Source organism: Alligator sinensis, unplaced genomic scaffold (genome assembly GCF_000455745.1).
Source record: "Alligator sinensis unplaced genomic scaffold, ASM45574v1 scaffold1321_1, whole genome shotgun sequence".
NCBI classification, from domain to species: domain Eukaryota; kingdom Metazoa; phylum Chordata; order Crocodylia; family Alligatoridae; genus Alligator; species Alligator sinensis.
The window spans coordinates 22,725-47,050 of record NW_005843387.1 but is presented as its reverse complement, the minus strand read 5'-3'; the positions used below and the strand labels follow the sequence as shown (position 1 = coordinate 47,050).

Sequence of the window (24,326 nt, the reverse complement as noted above, 5' to 3'; positions counted from 1 at the left end):
GTCTTGTTGCCCTGCTCCACCCTCCAGCTCTGGGACCCACCTGCTGGGCCATGGAGGCGGTTCCTGTCCATGTTGGTCCGGCCAGGCTGCAGCCCCGTGCTCTCACAAATCTGGGGGGAGACATGTGCCCTCTGTCTGCACCATAGACTTGTGGGGAACAGCAGGAGCTGCTTTCCACCCTGTGTGGCTGCCACGTGCATGTGTGCACACATGCATGCACGTGGCACCCCCTGTGTCCCACTCCCCCAGCCCTAAGTGCCCCTGGCAGGGAGTGGGGAAACCCACTCTTTCCAGCATTTTTCTGATTGTTCATGGCCCTTTCAAATATTCTTGCGACTCCCCCAGGTTGAGAAACACTGGACTAGATGACCTCCTGCGGTCCCTTCCAACCATAAACTTCTGTGATTCTATGAAAGCCCTCGAGGCACGGGCTTTTCCACTTGTACTGTGGCTCTGCTGGGCTGTGAATGCCCCAGTCTCATCTCCTCACCAGTCAGCCTGGAACACAACTGTGCAGACCCTGGTTGGGGCACCGGGGCAAGTTCATTCCCCTCTCCTCACCCACCCCTCTGTGGCTGGGGGGGGTGGGCTGGCAAGGGGCAGGGCTAGGGTGTTTGCAACCTGGCAGAGCTGGAAGGTGTGCACAAGCATTCCCCACCTTCTGGCTTTGGCCAGTGCAGGCATCTGAGTGAACGTGCATTCTGTTAGTTAACGGTCCATCTGTGGAGGTTAAAAATTGCATAGATTGAATCATTTTCACCTCAGGCTTTTTGACTGTCAATACCTAGCCTCAGAGTACAGGGCAAGCTCCTGTACTCTAAGGAGCTTGCCCTAAACTGGATTGGAATTTGTGACAAGGATAACAGGCATTAGCCAGGAGGTGACAGTTGTAAGAATTATGCTTTTAAACATGGAGCAATAGTGTATTATTTTAATAGCTACTTGGCTTACAAATCATCTTTTTTTTCTTTTTTTTTTTTAATTTCCCCTTGCTACTTGCAAGAAATCCAGTGAGGCCAGTTTTCATTGTCAGCTGTTATAGCTCCAGTCCAGCTGTGGAGGTTAAAATCCAGCAACCTATCTGTGCATTTTTTAAGGGTGACTGTTTTATGTTTCTTGGGTTGTTAGGTGATGGCTTTCTTGTCTTGTTCAAAGTCTTTCAGATTCTGATACTAGAGAGAAGCTTCCCCTTGGTGTTACATAGTGAATTTCTGAAGCAAAATACAATAAGTACAGTCACAATTTTGCTAACAGGTATTGTTTGGAAAGCTCTATGCAGTTTTGCTGGTGATGTCTGGCCAAAGGAAACGAAAGAACTGAAAAATGATGGCAAAATAAGGGTGTTAAGATGTGTTAAAGTCAGAACTAAAACAAAATGGTAAAACCTGAAAGAGAAAATACAAAGTACGAATGTTCTCATCCTAAACCATATGAGTGGTGCTTAATAGCATTGCCTGTTTTTTCTAAATCCACTTCTCTGTTTAATTTGCTTTGATAGGATTTATAACACATTTTTAAAAACTACTTTTCCCCTCTTATATGAAGGGTTTTTTTGCTGCCACTTTTTATTAACAATGCAGATCACATTTCTGCAATATGCATGAAGCATGTGTATTTGTGTTTAAAAAATCATCACTCCTTTGTGATTTTTCTGTTTTGTAACTACTGGTATTCAGGATTCGAATTATGGGAAGGGTTTGGGGCAGGGGAGGGCTGAACCCCCCCCTCATAAGAGCTTAATGCCCCTGGCCTGCCCTGCACCTTTCTAAACAGCTCAGGCGGTGGTGGCTGCTCCTTCCAGCTGCCATTGCCACAGACCGCCCCCAGGAGTCAGAGTGTAATTCAAACCCTGCTGGTATTTCAAGGGAACTGAGAAGAAAAAGCCTGTCCCACATGTTGTTTTTGTTTGTTTGTTTTAAAGGTCACAGGTTCAAGGCTGTATGATTGGAGTCTGCAAGGATACATAGCCATAGAATCTCTCTGGAAAGATGGTCCTAAAAAGAAGAAATCTGGAAAAAAAGGAAGTGAAAAGGTAGGTGACCTAAGGAAATTAATTTCCAAAATATCTGACACTTCAAAGTCACAAAGCTTGTATTTGGGATGATCAACTTTCATTTGTTTGTTTTTTAAATCAGTACAGCAGAACTATTTTTAATTTGTACCATTTTTCAAGGCAGACAATGTAATAGTCTCTCTCTAAATTCTGAGAAAATATTAAGTTAGCTCAAAATGCTAGGCTTCAAAATTGTGTGGGTTTTTAATTTTTTTTTTTAAGCCTTAGCTTAAGGATGTATAAAGAAGTGGGATGTATAGTGACTGAATGATACTGATCCACTTTTTTGAGATCTCTTTTTTGTGCTGAGCAGAAATTTTTATTACCCTTCCTACAGGTAGGAGACAGCTTCATATTTCTAGTGGAGGGTATTCAGAGCAGATGAAGGAAGTTGTAACTTCTCATGCATCAGTGCAGGCTCCTTAGTGAAGGATATTGCCTGAAAAAGTCCAGACAGTTATTTCCAGAGGGAAGCATTACCCAGAAATCTAATTGTATGTGATAAGTCTGCCTTACACAGACACCTCTTAGCATTAGATAGCATACCAGATGCTGGCTACAGTCTGTGCTGTGGGGGAGGGGAGGGGGGAATCCCTGCTTGAGCAGGGAGTGGTGGGGGGTGGGGAACAGGGGAAAGCCAGGCAGAGGGGCGGGACCAGCCCTACTCTGGAGCAGAGAGCCCTGCCCAGGGCTGCAAATCATCTGGGATGCTGGGGGACTCTGGTTTAAATTAAACCAGGAAGGGGTCCAGGGGACACATTGCATAATGAGCTAAATCAGTTAAGTCTGATACTGTATTCAACCAGGTTTATGTCAAACTGGTTTGAGCCATTTTCAAACTGATTTATGTGCACTTAACATCTGTTCTGTTACAGGTTTAACCAGTTTGCTGATCACTTAAATCGGTTTATGTGTAATGTCTGTCCCTAGCCCTGATGTTAGAAATTATTGCTAGCCAGCCAGGTGGCTTAGGCAGGATACAGTGGAATGCAGAAGGCACAGCACAAGATGATCAGAAGCTACAACACATCTGGAGCAACACCATCTTGTGTTTTGGACATCTAAAGTCCTTTAACATGTGGGAGCATGTGCTGTTGTTGTTGTTGTTAAACATTTCATTGCACTTTCAACTCAGGGAGAAACCAAAGCAAAAACAATATGAATAAAAAGCCACCAGATTTTTCCAGTCACCAGAATGTGTATCCAAAGGTGTGGAGGGGGGAGGATAAAGCTTCAGAGTAAATTTGAGGGATAGACTGCAAAAACTGAAAAAAGTCGTGTTTTAGCGAGGATGACTAAAGCCACAACATACAAATGTTCCATCTACACCACTCTTCTGGTAGAAAGCAAAAGTGTGCAGCTATTCATGTTGGGTTTTTTTCAGAGCAAAATGGCCACTCTGGAAGAAAAATAATCTGGGAACAACCAGAGTTAAATTGCCCTACGAAGTTTCTCCTGGAAGACTCCCATGTCTTCCTGAGACTGCACTCTTCTGAGGCAGCTCAGAGGAGTGCAAGGAGTGCGGCTATTCTGCTGGGAACAACTGATAGTCAGGATGAGGGTGGGGAGCTCTCTCCCAGGCCTACAACCCTCCTGGGTCTGTGGCAGCTGCTGCTTTTCAGCAACCGCCATCTGCTACTTGATGGCCTGTCCCCTTCACAGGCAGGGGAGAGGACAGGCTGTCAATGGAGGGTCTGCTTAAGGGTGGCAGTGGCCCAGGAGAGCAGCCCTCTTGTACTCCCTAGCTAGAGAGCTTCCCTGTGAAGCCCTTCAGCTATGGGGCTGGAGGAATGATTGTAGTCCAGCTCCCAGCCTATTTTTCTACCAGAAGAAATTTCTTTCAGTAGAAATGAACATCTGTACACAGCCCAAATTGAAAAAAACATACTGAGAAAATGAGAGAAAAGCCATTTTCACTCTGCTGTGCTTCCCCCATGAAAAAAGACATTCTATGTAGCATTGTTCCATTGTGAAACAGTTATAAACACATTTTTTAAGTTGGAAGATGGATTTAGTCATCAAATGACTTACCATATTAGCCAGGTCTTAAAAAGAAAGCCTATGGTAATGTCTGGTCAGCATTATAAAACTAACTTATAAGCAAGGCAGTCCATCAGAACTAAACTATTGTGATTTAGAACGTACTACACTATAGATGGATCTAATTGTCTTAAAGAGTTTCATAAATTGGTTCCCAGAGACAGCATAGGCTCATGCATTGTAGGCTGGACTTTTTTCTTTTTTTTTTTTTTTTTTTAATACACTGTCTTGGGGCAGGTATACCTTAGAAAAGGTTTGCTGATATGGCTCCAGTGCAAGTGAGGGAGAAAACGCACAGTGCATTAGCTACTTTGCAGTGTGCATACTTCTATTCTGCATGAAATGAAGAATAACCCATGGTAGCTTGTCCCTGTTTCATTGAGACAAGCTACCATGGGTTAACTTTCATTTACTGCAGAGGGATAGCATGCACATTGGCAGTTGTATGAGAGTTGCTGATGCACTGTAAATCCCTGCCCTTGGTTACCTTGTGCTAACTTGTTTGTTTGTGCCTACTTCCAGGCATATTGCAAAAAGCATGCCCCTAATCAACGAAGCACTCAAACTGTAAAAAGACTTGAGTGGTGACCTGAGCTAAACCTTTACTTAAAGGTGTACTAGAAGAACCATGGTATACCTGTGTTCAAAACCTGTTACTAAATCATTTGTCTTTCAGTTATTTGACTAATGATAGCAAGGATTTTTCTTTGTGAAATTCTAAACTCTAGCTTATAGGCCAGGTACAGACATTACACTTTTAACTGTATAAGTAACTGGAAACCAGTTTGTATCCACAACAGAACAGAAGTTGGGCTCACGTAGACTGGTTTAAAAATGGCAGAACCCAGTGTGAGATTTCCGCTCTCCCCCTTCCCGAAGGTAAACGTGCATTTGGTTTGCTATTGATCTAAACTACACCGCTCACACACAACTGTGTAACTTCAGTTGATTCTGCCTTGGGCTTTTTGATTGTTTGTACCTAGCCATGATGATACCTATGATACTATGATAGTGGAAATGTTATAGTATGGCGCATATGATTATAATGCACAATAGTTACAAACAGGTTGCATGTATGACCAAATGTTGCCATGCTTTGCTCTTCATGCATTTGCTATAAGCGTTTCCTTGTCTCTATTTACATGAACTGAGTTAGAAGCCTACTAACATTATCTTGGTGTGGAAATGATTTGCTGGATATTCTTGACTTCTGTTAATTTGATATATTTTTTTAACTTGCTCAGGAAAGATAGGGATTCCAGGATATTCCTAACAAGGTACTAATGCTGCAATACTTCCTGATGGTAAAATGGATGTAATTGATTTTCACTGCTGTTTTGTCCTGTGTTATGTAAAGTAAACACCAAACAAAAAAACAGCCCTTCCCTTTGTTTTGCAGTTCCTTTCTGCAAAATAGTTTGCCTGTAGAAGAACCAGAATCTGGCCTCTTTTCCTCTTTAGGATAATTCAAGTCACTTGTGAACTTCCCAGTTTCCCATACTGGAGTCTCTGCTTTAAGATGAGCAGTAAGCCAGATAGCTCTTTCAGATCAAGAGATATGCAAGAACCAATGACTGCCACGGTGGGTTCATGTTAGGGCAAGTCAATACTAGGCATTTTCTGGCACAGCTGTGTCACTCAGGGTTGTGAATATCTTTAAGTTCTGATTAGCTGTGCCAGCAAAGCCTGTAGTTTAAATGCAGTTATGCTGGACTTGGTTTTGCTCAGGGAGAATAGCTTTTTATACAAAACAGTTTGCTGCTAAAGCTATATTCATGTTGGTATGCAGTACTGGTAGTCCTATAGAAGTAAAGGGCCCTAGTATATAGACTTACCCAAATTTTCTTTCTAAAAGAATAAGATAGTAGCATCTGGAGGGAGGCATGGCATCCACGGGCAGAACCAGGATCAAAGATGAGGGTGCGGCCACATACCCTTCAGCTGCCTGATGCATGCTCAGTGAAGAGAGCTCATTGTGCATATGCCACACAGTCAAAGGGGTGTGGTCACAGTCACTTGTTGCAATCCTGGATGCCAGTGAACTCTCTCAGCTCACTGGCATGCCAGTGTAGCCCCTGCCAGAGTTCTGCATGTGCTGTGTGCCTTATGGGCTCACTGGCAGGCACAGGTCTGCCTAAAGTCTCTGCTTTCAAGCAGCTCTAGAGTCTACTGCTCTTCCCCTTCATTCTTCCTGAATTCAGCAGCAGGAGTAAGGGTGGCAGGGAGGGGGTGTCGCAGGGCACCTTGGTGCTCTGCTCCTAGAGAGGAGGAACTGCCAGGGAGAGAGCCCTGGCAGGACACTAATGAGCACAGCTGCAGGTTGCCGGGGCAACTAAGGAGGGTCAGCTGGCCAGAAGGGGGCAGGGCCTGGCCCTTATAAAACCCAGGGTGGAAGCCAGGCTGGCAGTTCCCTGCCAGCTGGCAGAGGGGCAGGAGCTCCTGGAGCTAGGAGGCGAGAATCATAGGAACCGCCCTAGCTGGGTGAAGGATGGCAGCTCAGAGAGGTTTGAGCACCATGGTTCTGCCAGGAGGTTTTATGTTTGAGTTATAGCCAGGAGGCTTGAGTTTGTTTGGCTTTGATATTACACCGGTGGTTTGGGTGAGGCTATAGGGGTTGGAGGAGGCCTCATAGGGACCCACAGGGGGTGGGGCCCTAGCGCCAGTGAGGGCGCAGTATTCTCAGGGGGAACCCCAGTGGTATGGGAACCCCGGCGTCAGTGAAGGCGTAGCGCTGGGGAGGGCGCAACTTGCGGGGTGCGTAGACCCCAGCCCCAGAGAGGGGCGGCTTTGAGAAGCCCCAGCGCGGGCACGACGCGCCCCAAAGAGGGGGCAGTGTTATGAGGAAGCCCAGTAGGGGCACAGCAAGCCCCGGAGAGGGGGCAGTGTTATGAGGAAGTCCAGTGCGGGCGCGGTGAGCCCCTGAAGAAGGGCTAGTGCTGCGACAAACCCCGGAGCAGGGTAGAGTGCTGCGGTTGCCCCGGCAAGAGGGGGTAGTGGCACGGTGAGCCCTGGGAGAAGGGGGCAGCAGCGCGGTGGGCCCGAGAATCAGGGGGCGTTGCCGAGAAGCAGCCAGAATGGGTGCAGAGAGCCCCAGACGGGGGGCTGTATTTTAGAAGCCCGAGTTCGGGCGACATTGTAGGAAAAGCCCCAAGAGGGGGCACTATTGTAAAGGCCCCAGACGGGGCGACACTATAGAGAAGGCCCCAGAAAGGGGCAACATTACGGGGAGGCCCTGAGTGGGCTCGGAGAGCCCAAGAGAGGGCGAGAGTACGTAGAGGAGGCCCGAGAGATGGGCAGTATATATAGAGAGAGACATACTAGCGTCTATCCCATCAGCGAGGCTTGGGGCGTGGTATTAGGGGTGGCAGGAGCCACGCGTAGCCCATAAGGCTAAGGGGGCTGGGGAGCGGAGACCCCCAGGGGGTCCGGGAACACACGGGGACAGATGTCCCTGCTAACCATGCCCAAGGAGACGTGAGGCAGCCTCCCAAACTTACTGAACATCAAAGATGTGGCGGGCGAGAATAAGAGGGTGCCCTTGGGCCGACTTGGCATGGTGAGGGGGCTGTAAGGAGAACATGGCCCTCCTGAAGGACCCCGCCGTGACAAGGGGGAATAATCAATGATATCATGCACTCCCTGAGCTCATTGAAAGCAGGGGCCAAGTGGTGGTGGTAGTGCTGCTGCTGTTACTACTGCTCATGCACTCCTTTCCCTTTCTGCTAAATTCAAGGAGAGGGGAAGAGCAAATAATAGCAGACTCTGAAAGCAGGGATTCTGGGCAGACCTCAGGCTGCTGAGCTCTGAGAGCTTGCTGCATGTGTGGTGCACAGCCAAATGGGGGTGTGACCACACTGCTGCACTCCCTCTCGTTCTGCTCCAAGGGCATCCATCTTTTCTTTTTCCTGCTCTTCATTTCCACCCCTCCTCCCTCCCTCAGCAACGAATTGGGGAAATAAGTACATGTAAGTGGAATGGTCTCCCTTTTAAAGCCATACTATTATTTAGAGATCAAGCATGATTTAATGATCCAGGTATGCAGTTTTTGCTTTATTAATGTGTAGTCTGTTGACTGCTGAATCAGATTACTGAATAAATGCTTCAAGGTCAGGTAATAAAGGTGCAGGGGGAAATCACAGGATTGGTTAGTCATGCTGGTCATGTCTTAAATTAGATTGCAATGCCTTTGGGATAGAAGAATGTCATCTTATGTTTTTATAAGGCTCCTTAGCACTGTTGGTTCTTTCTTGGGGGGCCTTTTAGGGGGCCTCTTTATGTGGACCTCCATTTAGAGGTTTGCAGCCATAGATACCCACCTTGTAGAGTCCTTGGCTAGTGTCTTGCAGATGAATGGTCACTTTGTTCTGCACATATCACATTGTCCATTTAAGGTTGTCTTCTACCTTTTTGCCACCAGTTTACCTTACACTGCCTACAAATATACATTGTCAGTTGGACCTCTCAATGCGTCTAACCTACTAGATGAAAATGATGAATTATCTGCTACTAGCTGAATTCCATAATCTCTAATGCTTTTTCCGTTGGTCACATGCCCCATCTGTCAGTTTTAAGATTCCTGGATGGCACTATAGCACCAACTACAGTAGGGTGGTAACTTCTTCATGTGTGTTCATTTCTCACAGGATCATGAACACATGCCAGTTGTAAGTTTTCAAGAGTGGAGTCCCGTTTTGGTGATTGCTTTTTCCCCAGATGCTTTTGTTCTTATTATTGGATTTCATTATCCAGTCTTCTGTGTTGATTCCTACATAGTAATAGTTCATTTGCTGCATAGTTGTTCCATTCACTTTAACATAGCTACTGAGAAGTTGTAATGTAGATGCCACGTTCTTTTTATTCCAGAGTTTCATTCTGAAGTGACAAAAGCATGGATTCTTGTACCCACTCATTAAACCCAGCTTTTGGTGCAGCCAGACAGTTAAAAACTTGCATAACATGGCAAATGTATTTCTTCAATTACAAACTCTGGTATAATCTCAGTCTTGTCTTCCTGCCCAACCAGTTTCCCTTTGGTTTTATATATGGACTTATTGTGCTGTCAGCCACACCTCAGTTTCCACCAGACACTGAGTCAGACAGTCTGTCACTCTTGTTGAATCAGTTAAAATAAACACAAAAAAGCTGTAGGTCACTACTAAAAGCACCTTAACACACTATTTCACAATCTCCTTAAAGGGATTAATTTTTTCAGTCCCTGTTGTTTTTCTTGTATTTGTACCCTTTCTCATTCTATGCCAGTTAGCACTATGGATTTGCTGTGCACTTATCTTTGTGACTGTCATCCTTCCAGTTGTTTAAGCAAATAAATAAAAGAGAAATCCATGTAATTTATTCATTTCTGGTTTCAATCTGAGTTTTGATAGAAACCATCTGTATTTACTGATACTGTATATGGACAGTATTTTATTTAAATATTTGACTGTTTGGATACTCCAGTAAGCATTTGCCAGCAACAGAATGTTTTCAAGTTGAAAAATCATTTGATTTGTTGCAAGTGTCTGTTCCTTATGCTCAAACAGCTTCCAGAGCCAGGCTCATTGGGAATGCCATCAAAAACAAATTAATGACTGGCACTCCTAAGTCTGGCTAATGTGGAGATGTTGTTATCCTCTCTACTGGTTAGGTCTTTATAGTCAACAACACATTTTGTACACTATAAAAGTATACTTTAGGTGTTGAGCATTTCATCTTTTTTTTTTTTTTAATCAGTTTACAATGTATTATAAAACTTCTCATATTTTTAAGTACTTGTGAAACTTGTCTTGAGCAGCCACTTTTAAGAGACTAACAAAATCTGGACATCTAGTATGAGTGATTAAGGGCTAAATGATAGAAATGTCACAAATGTTGACTTACTACCTAGCTACCCTCCTAATATTAGTTAGGTAAGGCAATGTAGGAAGGGGTTAACCTGCAAAACTCACTGTGGCTTTTGTACATGATCCTCAGGCAAAGTTTGTATGTACCTTGGAGGGGTGAGGAAGAAAGAATAAAATCCATAACAAAATGGATAGTTTTATATACAGCATAAAGCATAGGGTAACATTTTCAAAACTACGCAAGTTTAATATTTCTAAAGTGATGTAAGCACTGAGGAATACAGGTCTTCTTGAAATTCATTGGGGCTTAAGTTCTTAAATGTCTGTGTCACTTCTGAATGGGACTTTGGCACTCCTGAAAACTGCTTGTTTTGCTCTTGTTCAGAAAAGTTGTGATAATGCTGTTTCAGAAATGATGAAATTGTGTAATCTCTTTCCAATTCTCTCTTTTTCCTCCCATTTCTCTGTCATTTTCAAACTAATAAAAATACCTCCAAAATAGGCAGCACTTTTGATGTTGATCAAATGGAAAAGGGCAAGTTAGGTAACACCGTTTTGTTTTCTTCCTTCTGCAGGAGATACTGTAAACAGCAAAAAGCAAAACAAAAAGTAAATTATTAATCTTTAATACTTTTTTCCTGTTTTTCCTATTTCAACTCTTTCTTCTGAAAGATGTCAGGTCTGATGACCGAACTGACAGAGAATCTGTGCCTCAGAATTTTCCACTAAAACAAAAGATCAGAATATTTCCATGCTCCGGTTAGGTTTTCTCAACAGATGCTGGAGTGGAACAAGGCTTGGCCATTTGTGAGACCAGTTTAGAAAAGAAAAAAGAAAAGTCATAGGTTTTGTGACTTTGGTTCAAACAAAGTAAGCAAACTGAGCTAAACATTTGGAAAAAGCCCACTTTTGGAAGCTTTGTATAATCCTGACAGTTGGCTATATTGCTGCTTCCTCTTTCTGTATAGAACCATTCTGGTATCAAGTGTTTTGCTTTTTAAACTGTGAGTTTTATTTATTTATTTTTATAATTGTCTCTAGTGGGTTATGGAATAGAGAAAATCCCACACAATTTACTGATTCGTTTTGATGCACTGTCTGGGGGAGTAGTTAGCTGATTGCACGATTTCACAATGATTACACACTTAATTTATACAACACAATTTTATTTTAAAACTCTTTGCTACGTATATAACACTGCTTAGCTTTAAGAAACACCACAAACATTAAAAACACAATAATTACATGTATCAGAAACAATGCTCCGAATGCACTTCCTTCCCAAACAATGCTATAAGAATTAGTGTTACAAAAACAACTACAATTACAACTAAAACTTAAATTTGAATCAATACTATTATTTTTCATAATATACTTACAATCCTAGAATTCCGAGAAGCCAAATACCAAAATATGGTTTCATTCCTCAGTAGTACGATTTAATGGGTTGGCCTCAGTAGTACGGTTCAATGGGCTCGCCTCAGCAATACAATTCAATAGGCTGGCCTCAGCAATACGATTCAATGAGCTGGGCTCAGCAGTGATAGGACTAAGTCCCCTTCCTTCAGTCCCTTTCGGGCGCTCTGCAGCTTCAGTGTGAACTAAGAAATTCGTGTTCACGGAGAAGTTGGGTCAGGTGATCAGTCTGTTCCGGGCTACACTTGCGATTCTTCCTTCATTGTTCTGCAAGTGAAGTCACCTCCAAATTGGGACAGTAAGTTACAGGTTTTTATTGAGTGAGCTGCCGTCAGTGGGCTCCTCCTACTCAATTTGTCACTACTCCCAAATTTGGGCTCGGATCTTACTCAACAGATTTTTTTGAAATTACCTTTGTTGAGCATTTTAAATTGTTCTTGGGGAGACTTCCATATCACTGTAAATACCCTTTTCTTACCAATTTGGTTAAAAGGCCCTAGGCTTTGATGTCTCGGAATTCAGGATATTTGCTCTCTTTGTAAAAGACTTCTAAAGATACAATTTAAATTAAGGCTTTAAGTGAAGTCAGGACATTTTTCACATAGTCCCAAAAACAATGAGCTAGATAAGGAGATAAATCCTATCTTCTTCCTGAAACTGGCTAATGGGCAACCTTTACAAACATTCAAACTATTTCATTCAATATGACAATAATGATTTAAAGTCTCCCTTCTTTGGACCTTGGCATCTGGTGCATAAACTGTCTTGTGTCTTATTTTTAACTGCCTACTCAAATATTGAAGGTTTTGAGCAAATGTGGCCTGTGAACTCAGGTTTGGTTCAATATTACATTGAAGTGAAATGGTGTTCCTTCATCCTAAAGGATCCAAAAGCACTTTTTATTGTTTTTATAGATATAGATGTTTTAGAGCCCGTAAGATTTGTCACCCATGGACTGTGGTTGATATTTAAGGGTACAGTACATTACTAGCCATAGTATTTGGATGAAACTACCTACAACCATTCAAATACTTCATTATAAGGTAGGCTTGATTTGGCAAGTGGAACTCTGCCTTCAATCAGTGCCCCAGCTCATTGTGTGGAGCAGGGGTAGGCAACATTTTTTGGCCGGAGTGCTGAAAAACACCACAATGCCTACCTTGGAAGGTGCTGGAGTGCTAGCATGGCAGAAAAACAAAATGAGGGCAAGGGGTACATGGCAGGATGCCCTGCTTGTGCCCTTGCCCCACAGCCCGGGCTCTGTGGCTGCCAGCTCCCGTGGTTCTGGGTAGCAGCGGGAGCCCGGGCTGCTCCCAGCAGGACTTGCAGCGTCCCAGCTGCCTCCTGGGAGCAGCCTGGAATCCCGGCTGGCAGCAGCTCCCCAGAGCCAGGAGCTGCGCAGAGCTTTGTAGCCAGCCCAGGCTCTGGGCAGCTGCAGCGGGCAGAGTGCAAACAGCTGCGCCGGGTTCAACACCTCTGTGCCGGGGGTGGGGGAGAGACCAGGGCTGCGCTGCCTCAGGCCCCGCCCGCTCCAATGTGCAGGTATACGCATCAGTGCGGAGCTGATGCTGGAGCCTGGCACAGCTGTTTGGAGCCTCCCGGCTGCAGCCAGCCCTGGCTCTGGGGTGCTGCTGCCAGCCAGGATCCCGGGCTGCTGCCAGCAGGCAGCTGGGACACTGCAAGCCCTGCTGGGAGCAGCTCGGGCTCCATCACTGGCAGCAGCTACCCGGATCCGGAGCTGGCTGCAGCGTGCCAAGCAATATGGCCTCGCATGCCGCACTCGGCATGCATGCCTGGGGTTGCTGACCCCTGGTGTAAAGGCTACCTTTTATATGAAATGCACTTCAAATTAAATTTAAGTGCATTTCATACAAAAGTGCCTTGAGTCCTGTTGGTTAGAATATCTGTTTTATTCCCAGTGTCAGTTCCAATAATTTCATTCGGATTGTCCATACATTTTGCTTTTCAAAAATAAAAAAGTAAAGGAGGTCAAACTATGCCAGGGTATTATGTGAACAACTTTTTAGTTGATCTATTCAGGGCTGAGCAGTGGTTGAAAATAGCCTTATAGCAATCATATGAAAAACTGAAGCTCTCTATTGACAAATTTTGAAGTGTATTGCATACCCAGGAATCTGATAATTTTCTGAATTCCAAAAAAAATATGTAGTAGTGTTCTGGGTTGGTGGATCTTATTTTACATATTTAAATAAAATTGCACCTATAACAGCAATACAGAAAGCCATCCATTTTGATTGGAGGGAGGCAGTACTTTTCAAACTAAGTCTAAAAGATGCTAAAATGCACACTACTCAAGTACTGAATGAATGTTGAAGTAGTGTGCATTTCTGCTTGATACCTGTTGCTGAAATTTATTTCTGCTGAAATCCATTTCACATCTGTTGTGGTAATTCATTTCTGCATGATCTCTGTTGCTGAAAATGGACGTTGCCTTTGTGCCATCATAACAATTGTTATGGTGGTACAAAGGCCAGGCAAACAGACATCCGCGCCCGTTGCCAAGCTTGAAATGTCCCAAATTGTACCCACGACAATGAGTGGTATATATTTGTGCTGCTTCTTTTGCAGCCTGTTTGCTTTATTGCCAGAGAGCTTGGGCAACCCAGAGCTGCCCACTCTTTAGCATCCCTGAGCACGTGCTCTTGGGGCTTCAGGGGCCCAGTCCTATGCAACCTTGGAATCTCCAGGGTATGCAGGATTGGGCTCCTTAAATCTCCAAGAGTGCCTTTTTGAGTTCTCCCACTTACAGAAGTCTGCTTGCAAAGGGGCATCCCACTGATAGGTGCTTCAGGGTCCTAATCCTGTGCATCCCAGGAATCCTCCTGCAGGGGGATTCCCAGGGTGTGTGTTTTGGGCTGCTGCATTTATTTGGGGTATGTTAATGAAGTAATCCTTTTTTTTTGTGACAGTTGCAGTCCCTTGTTACATGGCAGACATTCCAAAGAATTTTGCAACTGCAGAAAGAATACATTATAGGGAATGTAAGCAGCTTAAATGCACTTCCGAGCAAATGTAGCAAAGCATCATATGGGAGAGACGTTCAGATAGATTTAAGTAGGAGTATTTTAATAAAAATAAATGAAAAGCTTAACACTTGGAAACTTGGAGTAGCAAGTGCTTGACTGGTCTTATTTTAATGGAAGTACTTTTATCAAAACTTATTTGAAACTACATTCATGTATGCTTCAGGGAACATTTTTGTTTTGACAGGGGAAGGGAGAAGATACTCTAATAAGCTTTTATTTTACCTTTTGGTTCCTGTATTTTTCCTGCAGAGAAGATATGAGAACTCTTCAAAATGTAACATATAAAAGGGGTCTATTGTATGCATAAACACACAAGTCTGGGAATGTAAAACGGCAGTTATAATTTGGGAAATCCTGTGGCTCAGTTGTGAATGTAGGCAAAAAGGAGTCAGTCAAAGAATCTTTTTGAACTACTGTTCTTTCAAATCTAAATGTTGAACCAATAACAGGAAGACTAAAGCCTAGAAATTCTTTGAGAACCATTCATGTGTGTGTGCCTATTACCAAGTCAGATTTATTTTCCAAGAATTCATTGCTTTAGATTTTTGAGAAGCAGTTTGCTGGAACAGAAGTGGTTACTATGGGTGTTTTGGTTTAAATGATATCCATTTTCTTTTAGAATGATGCAGATGGTGACAAACCAGTGGAAATACATGCTCCTTCAGATGCAGAAAGAGCCATGAAGTAGAACGTGCTCCATAATTTTCTATCAAAACAGGTAAAGGACAAAAAAATTAATATTAATATGTGGTAACTGCAGCTAAGTAATTTTTGCTCAAGATTGAACATGTCTAACTAGCAAATGCATGTCATTTCAGATTAATGAAGAGGCAGGGAAAAATAAGTGAGGGCATATCAGTGAATATTACAGTTTATTTAGAATGCCCAATAAATATATTGCTTAAGCAAGTTTGATTAGCAAATTAAAATTATATTTCTGCACAGCAATTTAGTGCAAGGAATCAAAGCGAGGTGTTTTCTGGTGAACAGAACAAGGAATGTAAAGTTGAGACGAGGTCTGTTTCTGACTTTGCTGCTAGCTCACCTTAGCCATTCAGTTTTTTGGTTCTTATATTTCAGGAATGGGGAAAAATACCTACTCATTTTAAAAAGCAGTTTTTAAGATTGGAGGCTGAAAAGTGTTGTATAACTGCTGAAGAGTGTTGTTTTATTTTGTTTTTTACCATTAATGCAGTTTACAGTGCAAAAAAGTTTTGGTTTTGTCAGCAGAACTGATGGTTTGGATTGGTGATGTGTTGGCAATCCAGCTGCCAGTTTGGATCGGTGATTCTGGATATATTTTCCAGTGGACTCATCTTTGCCACACATGTGGTTGTATTGTACTAAAAGTAATGCTGTAAAAATGACTAGGATTTTATGTTAATTTTATTTATGGTTGTTTTATATTAGATGTGCTTAGTTTTACAAATAAAACAACTTTTCCCTCTAACTGCCAACTCAGGCTCACCTTGGGGTGAGCTTTTCATGTATAAATGACTGTTTTTGCTGATGTGATTGAATGCGCCCATAGGAATAACAACGTGCTGCTTTTTTTGCCAAGTCACTCTTGCATATCTACCACTGTGCATCCTTGTATTTAATTACTATTGTTAACTTTAATTCTAAAGATATGTTGCCTGTCTGCTTAGCTATAGAAGTTAATTGCATCCATTAAAAATTGTCTTACTTACCTTTTATAAAATAGCTACATAAATAGAAATAAATTATATGAGAAAGGAGAGGTTTGTTTTGAACAAAAGCATCAGGAAAAACAAAAAGGGGAGGATTTGCAATTACCTCATTTGCTTGAATATAATGAGGGTTGTCTTATAGAACAAATACCATATTTGCTGAAGATACGACCCCCCCCCCATTAATTAGATTCTATATATGGAAAATTTAGAATGTTTTTAAAAATAATTTTCCAGGTATAGAATCTAACTATTGGAGATTTACCTTGAATTTGTCTCTCTCCCATTGCCACAGTAAGGAAAATAAATCTGGAGGTCAAGTAGCCCCTTCCTTTTGTTCTTGTTCTTGTCATGAGTCCTGGGATCCTCCAGAAAATTATATGCAGATGGAGGCACAAGGCAACCTGGTCTGGTTGCACCTCATGGAGGGTGGAGCCACACTAATTATATGCAGCAGGCTGAGATGAGACTGACGGAGGGATTCTGGGTGAACTGCTTGGGGTCCTGTTTGGTGATGTTTGCCAGGCATTTGAGGCTGGTGAAGAAACAGGAATCTTTGGAAATGGCGACAATAAGTGCAGCTCAGCTGTGGGGGTAAAGAGGAAATAAAAATGTATGCAGTGTAGTGGCTCACCATGACTTGCAAAAGAGTTGATGCTGAGAGGGGCTTGCACTGTGGGCAAGGGAAACTCTGTATCTGGGTCTATGAAGGCAGTTTTCTTATATAAAAAATAAATAAAAAAAAGTTCCTAGGGATAACTGTTCTGGTATGCTTTAGTACCTGCTGAGGTGTTGGGGCTTATGTAAATGGGAGATTTCTCCCTAGCTTGCTTCTGTGGCCATATGGCTAAGGGCAGGTGAAACTTGGGTGCATCTGAACCTCAAGCCTTTGGGCTTGGGCCTGCACGTAGGGTGCCTGCCAAAAGATTTTGGAAATATTTGAAGCCTCTGGTGGGGGTGAAAGATGTTTGCCACTTGTAGATCCACTTATGGTTCTGGACTGACTCACAGATTTGGACTTGATTTGGCTTGGAACATGAAAAATTTCTTTAAAAAAAAAAACCCAAAAAATGGTGGGCAGGATGTTTACAGTGCCTCCAAATACAGGATCTTAGTTATGCAATTTATGGCAATGCAGAATTGCTCTCAAGCTTTCTCCCAACCTTGTTCCTTTGGCCTTTTGGCAGGGGGTAAGCGAGACTATATAGCATCTGAATTTCAAGGCCTCCAGGCTTGGGGCTTGCAGGTAGGATGCCTGCCATGGATTTGGGAGTATTTGAAGCCCCAAGCTGAGGAGTCTGGGAGGTAGGATACTTGCCAGTGGTAGCAAAAAAAAAAAACAAAAACAAAAAAACCCAAAAAACCCCAACATGATGATGGGAACCTACCACAGTTGTCTTGAATAACTCAAGTGTAGCTAGAGGGTGAATGCCTGTTCCTTGCACTGTGGGCACACTGACCCTTGTGAGAATCTACAAATGCCTCCAAACATGAGGATCTCGGCTACACAATTTATGGCAATGGGGGATTGCTTTCTGGCTTTCCCCCTAGCTTGCTGCTTTGGCCTTTTGGCAAGGGGCAAGCAAGATTAGGGGGCATCCGGACTCCAAGGCCTCTGGGCTTGGGGCTTGCACATAGGATGCCTGCCATGGATTTGGAAGTATCTGAAGCCCCAGATACTGATGAGTCTGGGAGGTAGGATACTTGCTGGTGGTAGTGCCACACAGACTTGAATTTAGAACTTAATTTGGAACTGATTTGGCCCTGGAAACTAAACTTTATTTTTTTTTTAAATCAGCATGTTTCCCCAGTATGGACCATATAGTCATGCTCAGTGTTGACTGCATTTAATCCATTTCATAGTTGGTTTCAGTTGTTGAGCATATGCTGCTTTTGGCAGTAATTTAATGATAGACAGTGTATTTAATTGGGTTTCCTTGTGTACCAGTGTGAGAGAAGAGGCTACCTTCCCTTCCCCCATGCTGATTGGGGCAGGTGGGGGGAACCTTATCTTGTATTTGAGTAAATGTAGTATTTTGCTCATTATGACTTGGGAAGGCGGCACAGTGCTACACAAATATTGTCTTTTGTGTAGACAAGAGGAGCACTTTCAGTTAAGGGCATGATGAGATCTGACTGTGATCCCAACTGTTGTACCTCCTGACTTGTCACACGTGCATGGAAGAAGGCACAATTATGGGATCAAATCTCAATCATGCATTATTGCTAGTGCAAGGGAGCCTTGGATTATGGGCTCCCCCTGCATCAGCAAGTAGAAAGCTGGTTGCTGATGCTCCTGTGGCACAGAATGTCAGTTGGCTTATAAGGCATCCCAGCTATGGGAGTGCACCGGAGTGTTGAACGGCTCCTATGCGCTCCCATGTCTGGGAGCTCCCATTAGCCTCAGGAGCCCTGTAAGGCCAATCAGTTGATCTGTACTAGCCACACATTAAATTTAAGGCACAATGGGGTTATTATATGTTTTATATGTAAAATAACTTTGTGGCTTATTTCCTGTTTTATTATGCCATCAATTGCATGGACTTGTGGCCAGGTTACTACTACTTAAGACACGATTAACTAGTTAATCGTGTCTTAAGCGTAGCACCTGCCAGGGGCCCTGGAAACAGATGGCACTGAATTGCCCTTCCAGTGTTCAAGATTTTTCGTTATATAAACAGACCTAATTTCAGCTGCTTTGATTGCCATCTGTGCTGAGGGGGTGGTGATTTATGATTTCTATTTGGATTAATGCCCATAGAATGTACTTGAGTCCAGATGTTAGTTTTGGATTTGGGTAATCCCAAAGGTTGGTGAGTAATGTTGTTATCTAGCAAGACGCATTTATTTCTGCTGGGTAGAATGCATATTTACATTTTTTGGCAACTGTAATTTCTTCTGGATCATGGTGTATGTGTGAGAGGTCACCCAGACCTTTGATGCATATGCCTGTGCAGAAGTACGGAGGAGTGGAGGTTGCCCAGACCTTCCATCCCCCTTTTTAGGCCATTGAGACAGAATCCAAAGACCAAACCAAGTCCAGACATTTAATGCCTCCATGGCTGTAGTCATATAAGCGTCTGGGAATCAAACCCCGGTCTCCTGTGTAGCAGACAGAAGGGCTGTACAAAATGGCACCGTTCAATTTTGACTTGCATTTCAACGGAACAGTGTTTCGTTTCAAGTTTGGATTTGAAACTGCTGTTCCGTTTTGTTTTAATGAAAGTTTCGCTGTTTCAACGTTTCGCCCATAGGCTATAATGGGGAAACGCGAAACAGCCTATAACTTTGTAATTTATGGCCTGATTTGGATGAAACTTGCAGGAATGGTAGCCTTTTCTGAGGGCATGAAGCCTGCCAAATTTCAAGGAGATACATGCAGGGGTTTCAGGAAACTGCATCTCAAATTTTTGAAAGCAAAAAAACTCGTGTCGTGTGTGCGTTAAGCCACAGCTGGGCCAAAACCGCAGGCATGCTAGCCCCTGCTGAGGCAACAAAACCTGCCAAGTTTCAAGGAGATAGGTGCAGGGGCTTGAGGGACACTGCTCCTCAAACTGCGAACAAGCAAAACTCATGACATGGGTGCTTGTGGGGCTGTGTCTGTCTTGGGGCAGAGGGGGATGAAAATTGCAGGCCTGGTAGGCCCTGCTGCAGCCACGAAGCCTGCCAGCTGTCAAGGAGATAGGTGCAGGGGGAGTCTGGGTTCTGGGGCAGAACTCATGACATGGGTGGGTAACTGTGTGCGTGTGGGGGGATAAGGTGTGCCCTCACTCCACTGACTGCAAGGCAGAAAGCAGGGCAGTTTGAACAATGCTGCCTTTTATGCAGTTTTTCCCCAGAGCACTGGGATTGGAAGGGACCTCAGGGAAGGATGACAGTCACTGGCCTGCTACACAGTCAATAATGAGAGCATTCCACCCACCCCTTCCCCCTCCCTCTTCTTAGTTTAGTTTCTGTTTCCTCGCAGGCAAGCCCAGCTTGAGGTTTGAAACTTGAAATGTTTTGAAAATCTCAAAATGTTTCGACTTGCCTTGTTTCGTTTTGAGGCTGTTTCAAAGCTCTGTTTCATTTCGATTTTGCTGTTTCAAGCTTGAAATAAGTCAAACCAGTGTTGAAACAAAATTGCTGGTGAAATTTCACACAGCCCTAGCAGATGGATTCTGCCACTGAACCACAGGGGACTTCATGCATATTTAAGCAAGTCACTGGGATTTTTTTTCATTATTATTAATTTCATCCCTTTTTTTTAAAGCCCCTAGCAATAATAAAAAAGTGAGTCTGGCTACAAATCTGAGGTAAAATCCAGCTTTCACTTATCTCTGTTTGTAATAGGATTGAGCTTGTCTAGTTAGCCCTGAATAATTTTGACATAAATGTCTGTAGACACTGTATAATACAATTTTCTCCTCTTCCAAAAAGGAGTAGTATAAACCTGCATAAGCATGTATATGACAGTCCCCAGGATGAGGGCATCTCACTTGAATTTTACTAGAGGTGCACTGGTACATCCGTCCAATATCGGATCGGTACCGACATAAAGAAAAATTTCTCTTTCGGATATTGGCCCGATGGGGCCGATAATTTGGCCAGTAAATGCCCGTGCTGTGCACAGCCATGGCGCAGCACTTGGGCAGCAAGGAGCACAGCCGGTAACATGGAGAGCTGCCTCCAAACTGATAGGTCTGTTGTGGTGGGAGGGAAGAGGAGTGGGGGGGCACAGAACAATGCCCCCTGCGGAGAATGGGGAAGGGGCAAGGGCAGGCGGCTCCTCCCACTGCTTGCGCCCCCAGATCTGTGTGGGGCAGGCTGCACCCGAGGCTCTTCTCAATGGAGGCTGGGCTTGGACTGGGTGCCAGTGGCACTGGTAGGATGCTGCATCCACCCCAAATTTTGCTGCCACTCTACTCCCAGTGTGACAGCCACCTCCTGCCCGGCATTGCCCCATCTCAACGTCCTACCTCCACCCATGTGGACAGAAGAATTGGAGCAGCGCCAGGCAGCTGGTGGTCACGGCATTGGGAGCGGAGTGGCAGCAAAATTTGCGGTGGATGCAGCATCCCCCCAGCGCTGCCAGCGCCTGCTTCGAGCGCAGTCCCTGCCAAGAGTCCTGCACAGCCCTAGCTGCAGCCTGCCCTACTCCATGCAGATCCAGGGGGCACACGCCGCTTCTTCCCCCACACCCCCGCCATGTCCTCCTGGGGTGCAAGCAGTGGTGGGAGCCACCCCCCCTGCCCCACCTGGGCGGTGCCTGCCCCTGTCCCCATCCCCTCCCTCACCGCAGGGGACCTCAATCTGTCCCCACCACACCCCTTCCACTCCACCAGACTTGCCAGCTGGAGGCAGCTGCATCGGAAATTGGATCAGTATCGGCCGATATGCCTCCTTAAATATGGGCTATCGGTATCAGTCCCCAAAATCTATCGGTGCACCCATAAATTTTACCCATCTGCTGCAAGGATGAAGTGGGATGTGTGGTCTGAAAAGTGCATCAGGCTTTCTAGTTTCACATGTATCAAATAAACTTTTTTTCCATTTTTTGCAGAAAACTATACAGATTAAATTCTCCAGAAGTTTCAACCTAAAACTTAAACAATTGAGTAATGTGACAACATAACAGGAAACTGTTGCCACTTTACTATATATTCAACAACATATATCCAACATGCAAATTAAAAATGTATATTCGGTGGCGGAGTGTCTTTAGAGAATTCTCAAATGAGTAATTGAGTTAGCAGTTTATCTTTGCTTAATTCTGTAGCATAGAGAATCTGTTGTGTATCTATTGTATGAATAGTTCTGCACGCTCTGTTTTAATGATTAATTGCGGATTTTTTTTTTTTTTTTAACCAGTGAAGCTTTTTGAACGTGGTTACTATGAAAGCAGCGAACCTGACTTCTCTTCGTTTGGTTTTGCATTAATCATTATCACTGACTTCAGTGGAATTGCTCTGGATTTACATCAGGAAAAATATTTAAGCGGAATAAAAATTGTTCACTGATTTACCTAAATTCCAATGGGAATGTATAATTATGGAGTGTGCTTCCCACCCTACCCTGCTCCCCTTTTTTATGTTCACAACACTGCTGAGTCCTGATAGCAAAGTTCTCTGTGATGTATGTTACTGGCATGTGCTCTTTGGAGCAGGAACCTGCAGTGTGGGTTTGTACACTAGCTAGCGCCATTAGCATGGCTATAATGCAAATCAGTAAATTGCTATACTGTAAATGCATTTCTCAAATAATTGTTGACTTAAATTGTCGTACCACAAAATTCTAATAGTAATTTTACACTAGGGATAAAATGAGCCTGTCTGTATTCGTTTAACATGTCTCTCTGGTTTCTCTTTGTTGGATATAGGTAAACAGAAGATATAGACAAGATCAGCATTTTTCTGGAGAGGAGGAAGACTGAGGAACATGCTTTAATTTATGAATGTAGATAACGTGTTCTGCCTCAGGAAAATTGACAGTGCACTATGTGGAACAGAGTCTCTGAACGGACACTACCTAGTCTTGTGTCAGCAGGAGATTCTTAGGCCTTAATCCTGCAATAGGATCCATATAGACTGAAGAGTCTGCTCACACATGGAGATCCCATTGTGGGATAAGTGCCTGAAGTAGCACATCTCCAAACTCCTCAATCTCATGTTGGTTTGTGTGTGTGTGTGTGTGTGTGTATAGAGAGAGAGAGAGAGAGAGAGAGCTATATCTATCTATAGAGATAGAGCTATATATATCTATCTATAATTTACAATTAAAATTGAAATTTAATTAAGTTTTCCTGCATTTTTTTTCTTTTTTCACTTTCTTTATATGAACTTATCTGATATTCATGCTGCTTTTGAAGGTGGGGGTGAACCAGAATCTCAAGATCAATTGACATGTTCTTTTTCTGGGAAAAAGTGTAAGTAGTGTGTCTGTAATGCAGTTTTGGCTAACAGATTTACAAATGAAAACAATTACAATGAAGCCTGTGTTTTGTCTTGAGTTCCCCTCCTTTTCATGCAAATCTTCTGCCTCATCAGTGCCAGTGGGAGGTATATAATGAAGCATCTGAGTTCCTTTCTAGTAGATGGATGGGAATGGAGTTGTTTATGTTTGTTCTTGTTTTTGCTTGAATGCACAGCTCAATGAGGTCAGAATTTTGTGTTGGTGGGAACCAGCTATAGAATAACCTGTGACCGTTTCCTTTTTTTGAGCCGGGCAAAGGGGAGAACTGTAGAACAAAGGGAATGCAAAATCGTTTTCCAAGACTTCTAAATCTGTGCACAATAGATAGCTTTTTCATTATTTGCTGCCACTTACATGAATCATTCCCAGGATAAGAGATTCTTTGCAGATCTATAAAATACCAGTAACTTGCAGCATGTAGATTTTGTTAGTGAGGCGTAAATACTTGCAAAATAACTCTCACCAAACATGCAAAATATCATGGGCAATACTTAGCATAATTTATCCTCCTCCTGCCTTATTTCCTTAGCATGCTAAGGACATATTGGACCAAAAAATGTTTGATTACCAGTTTGGCATGTTAAATTGAGCAGGAACAATTTGCAATGTATATTGTAGTTTGTTTGGGAATTCAGGCCAAGGATACTTCTTCAGTACGAGCAGAGATCACGTAGTTGCCTGGGCAGAAAAGTATCACAGCAAACTGTTCTGGATATAGTTGTGTGAGCAACTTCATGTGGATATGGGAAATCTCTGCTGGCTCACTAAAGCTAACCATTCTGTATAGATTCAGCTTAACAATCTTTGATTTTTATCAGGCTGCAAAGAACCATAGTCATGCTTCTTTTGACAGTAAGAGGAAGAAAAAGACAACACAATGTGTTCCTATCTACTTCTTAACACTAACTGTTTTGTTCTGTGCAGACCACTTCAGTACAAATACAGATTTCTGCTTCTCTGGTTCAGGAGAATAGCATCTCGTATGTATGTGGTTTGTTCCCACAGAAAATTATTACCAGTTCAATTAGTCGGAAAAAACAGATTTAGCACATATGTCAGATGCCACTGAAAAAGATTTATGGTAAAATCAGCATTGGAAGAATTCAGTGGCTTGGTTGTCTGTAACAGGGGTTCACAACCTTTTACTAACATGGGGCTTGCAACCTGGCTGGTGCCCTGGGTCACCATGCCCTTCTGACCCGCTCCAGTCAGTGGTAAGCAGAGGTTGCAATGAGGAAGAGCATCTCTCCATGCAGGGTGGAGCACCTGGAGGTAACTGGCAAACTCT

The 24,326-nt window shown here is 43.4% G+C and overlaps 1 protein-coding gene across 3 annotated transcripts in view; it reads left to right on the top strand.

Moving 5' to 3' along the window:
* The window catches only part of APOO (apolipoprotein O), a 57,051-nt gene extending 33,992 nt beyond the window's left edge, over positions 1-23,059 (top strand). Inside the window, exons 6-8 of one of the 3 annotated variants that reach the window (XM_025195079.1) lie at positions 1,922-2,032; positions 15,016-15,114; positions 22,446-23,059. In XM_025195079.1, the coding sequence (XP_025050864.1) occupies positions 1,922-2,032; positions 15,016-15,084 (180 nt within the window). In that variant the 3' untranslated portion in view covers positions 15,085-15,114; positions 22,446-23,059. The remainder of the gene's footprint in view (positions 1-1,921; positions 2,033-15,015; positions 15,115-22,445) is intronic. The other 2 variants (XM_025195078.1, XM_006038546.3) reach the window with 2 other exon arrangements.
* Positions 23,060-24,326: the final 1,267 nt, after the last annotated feature.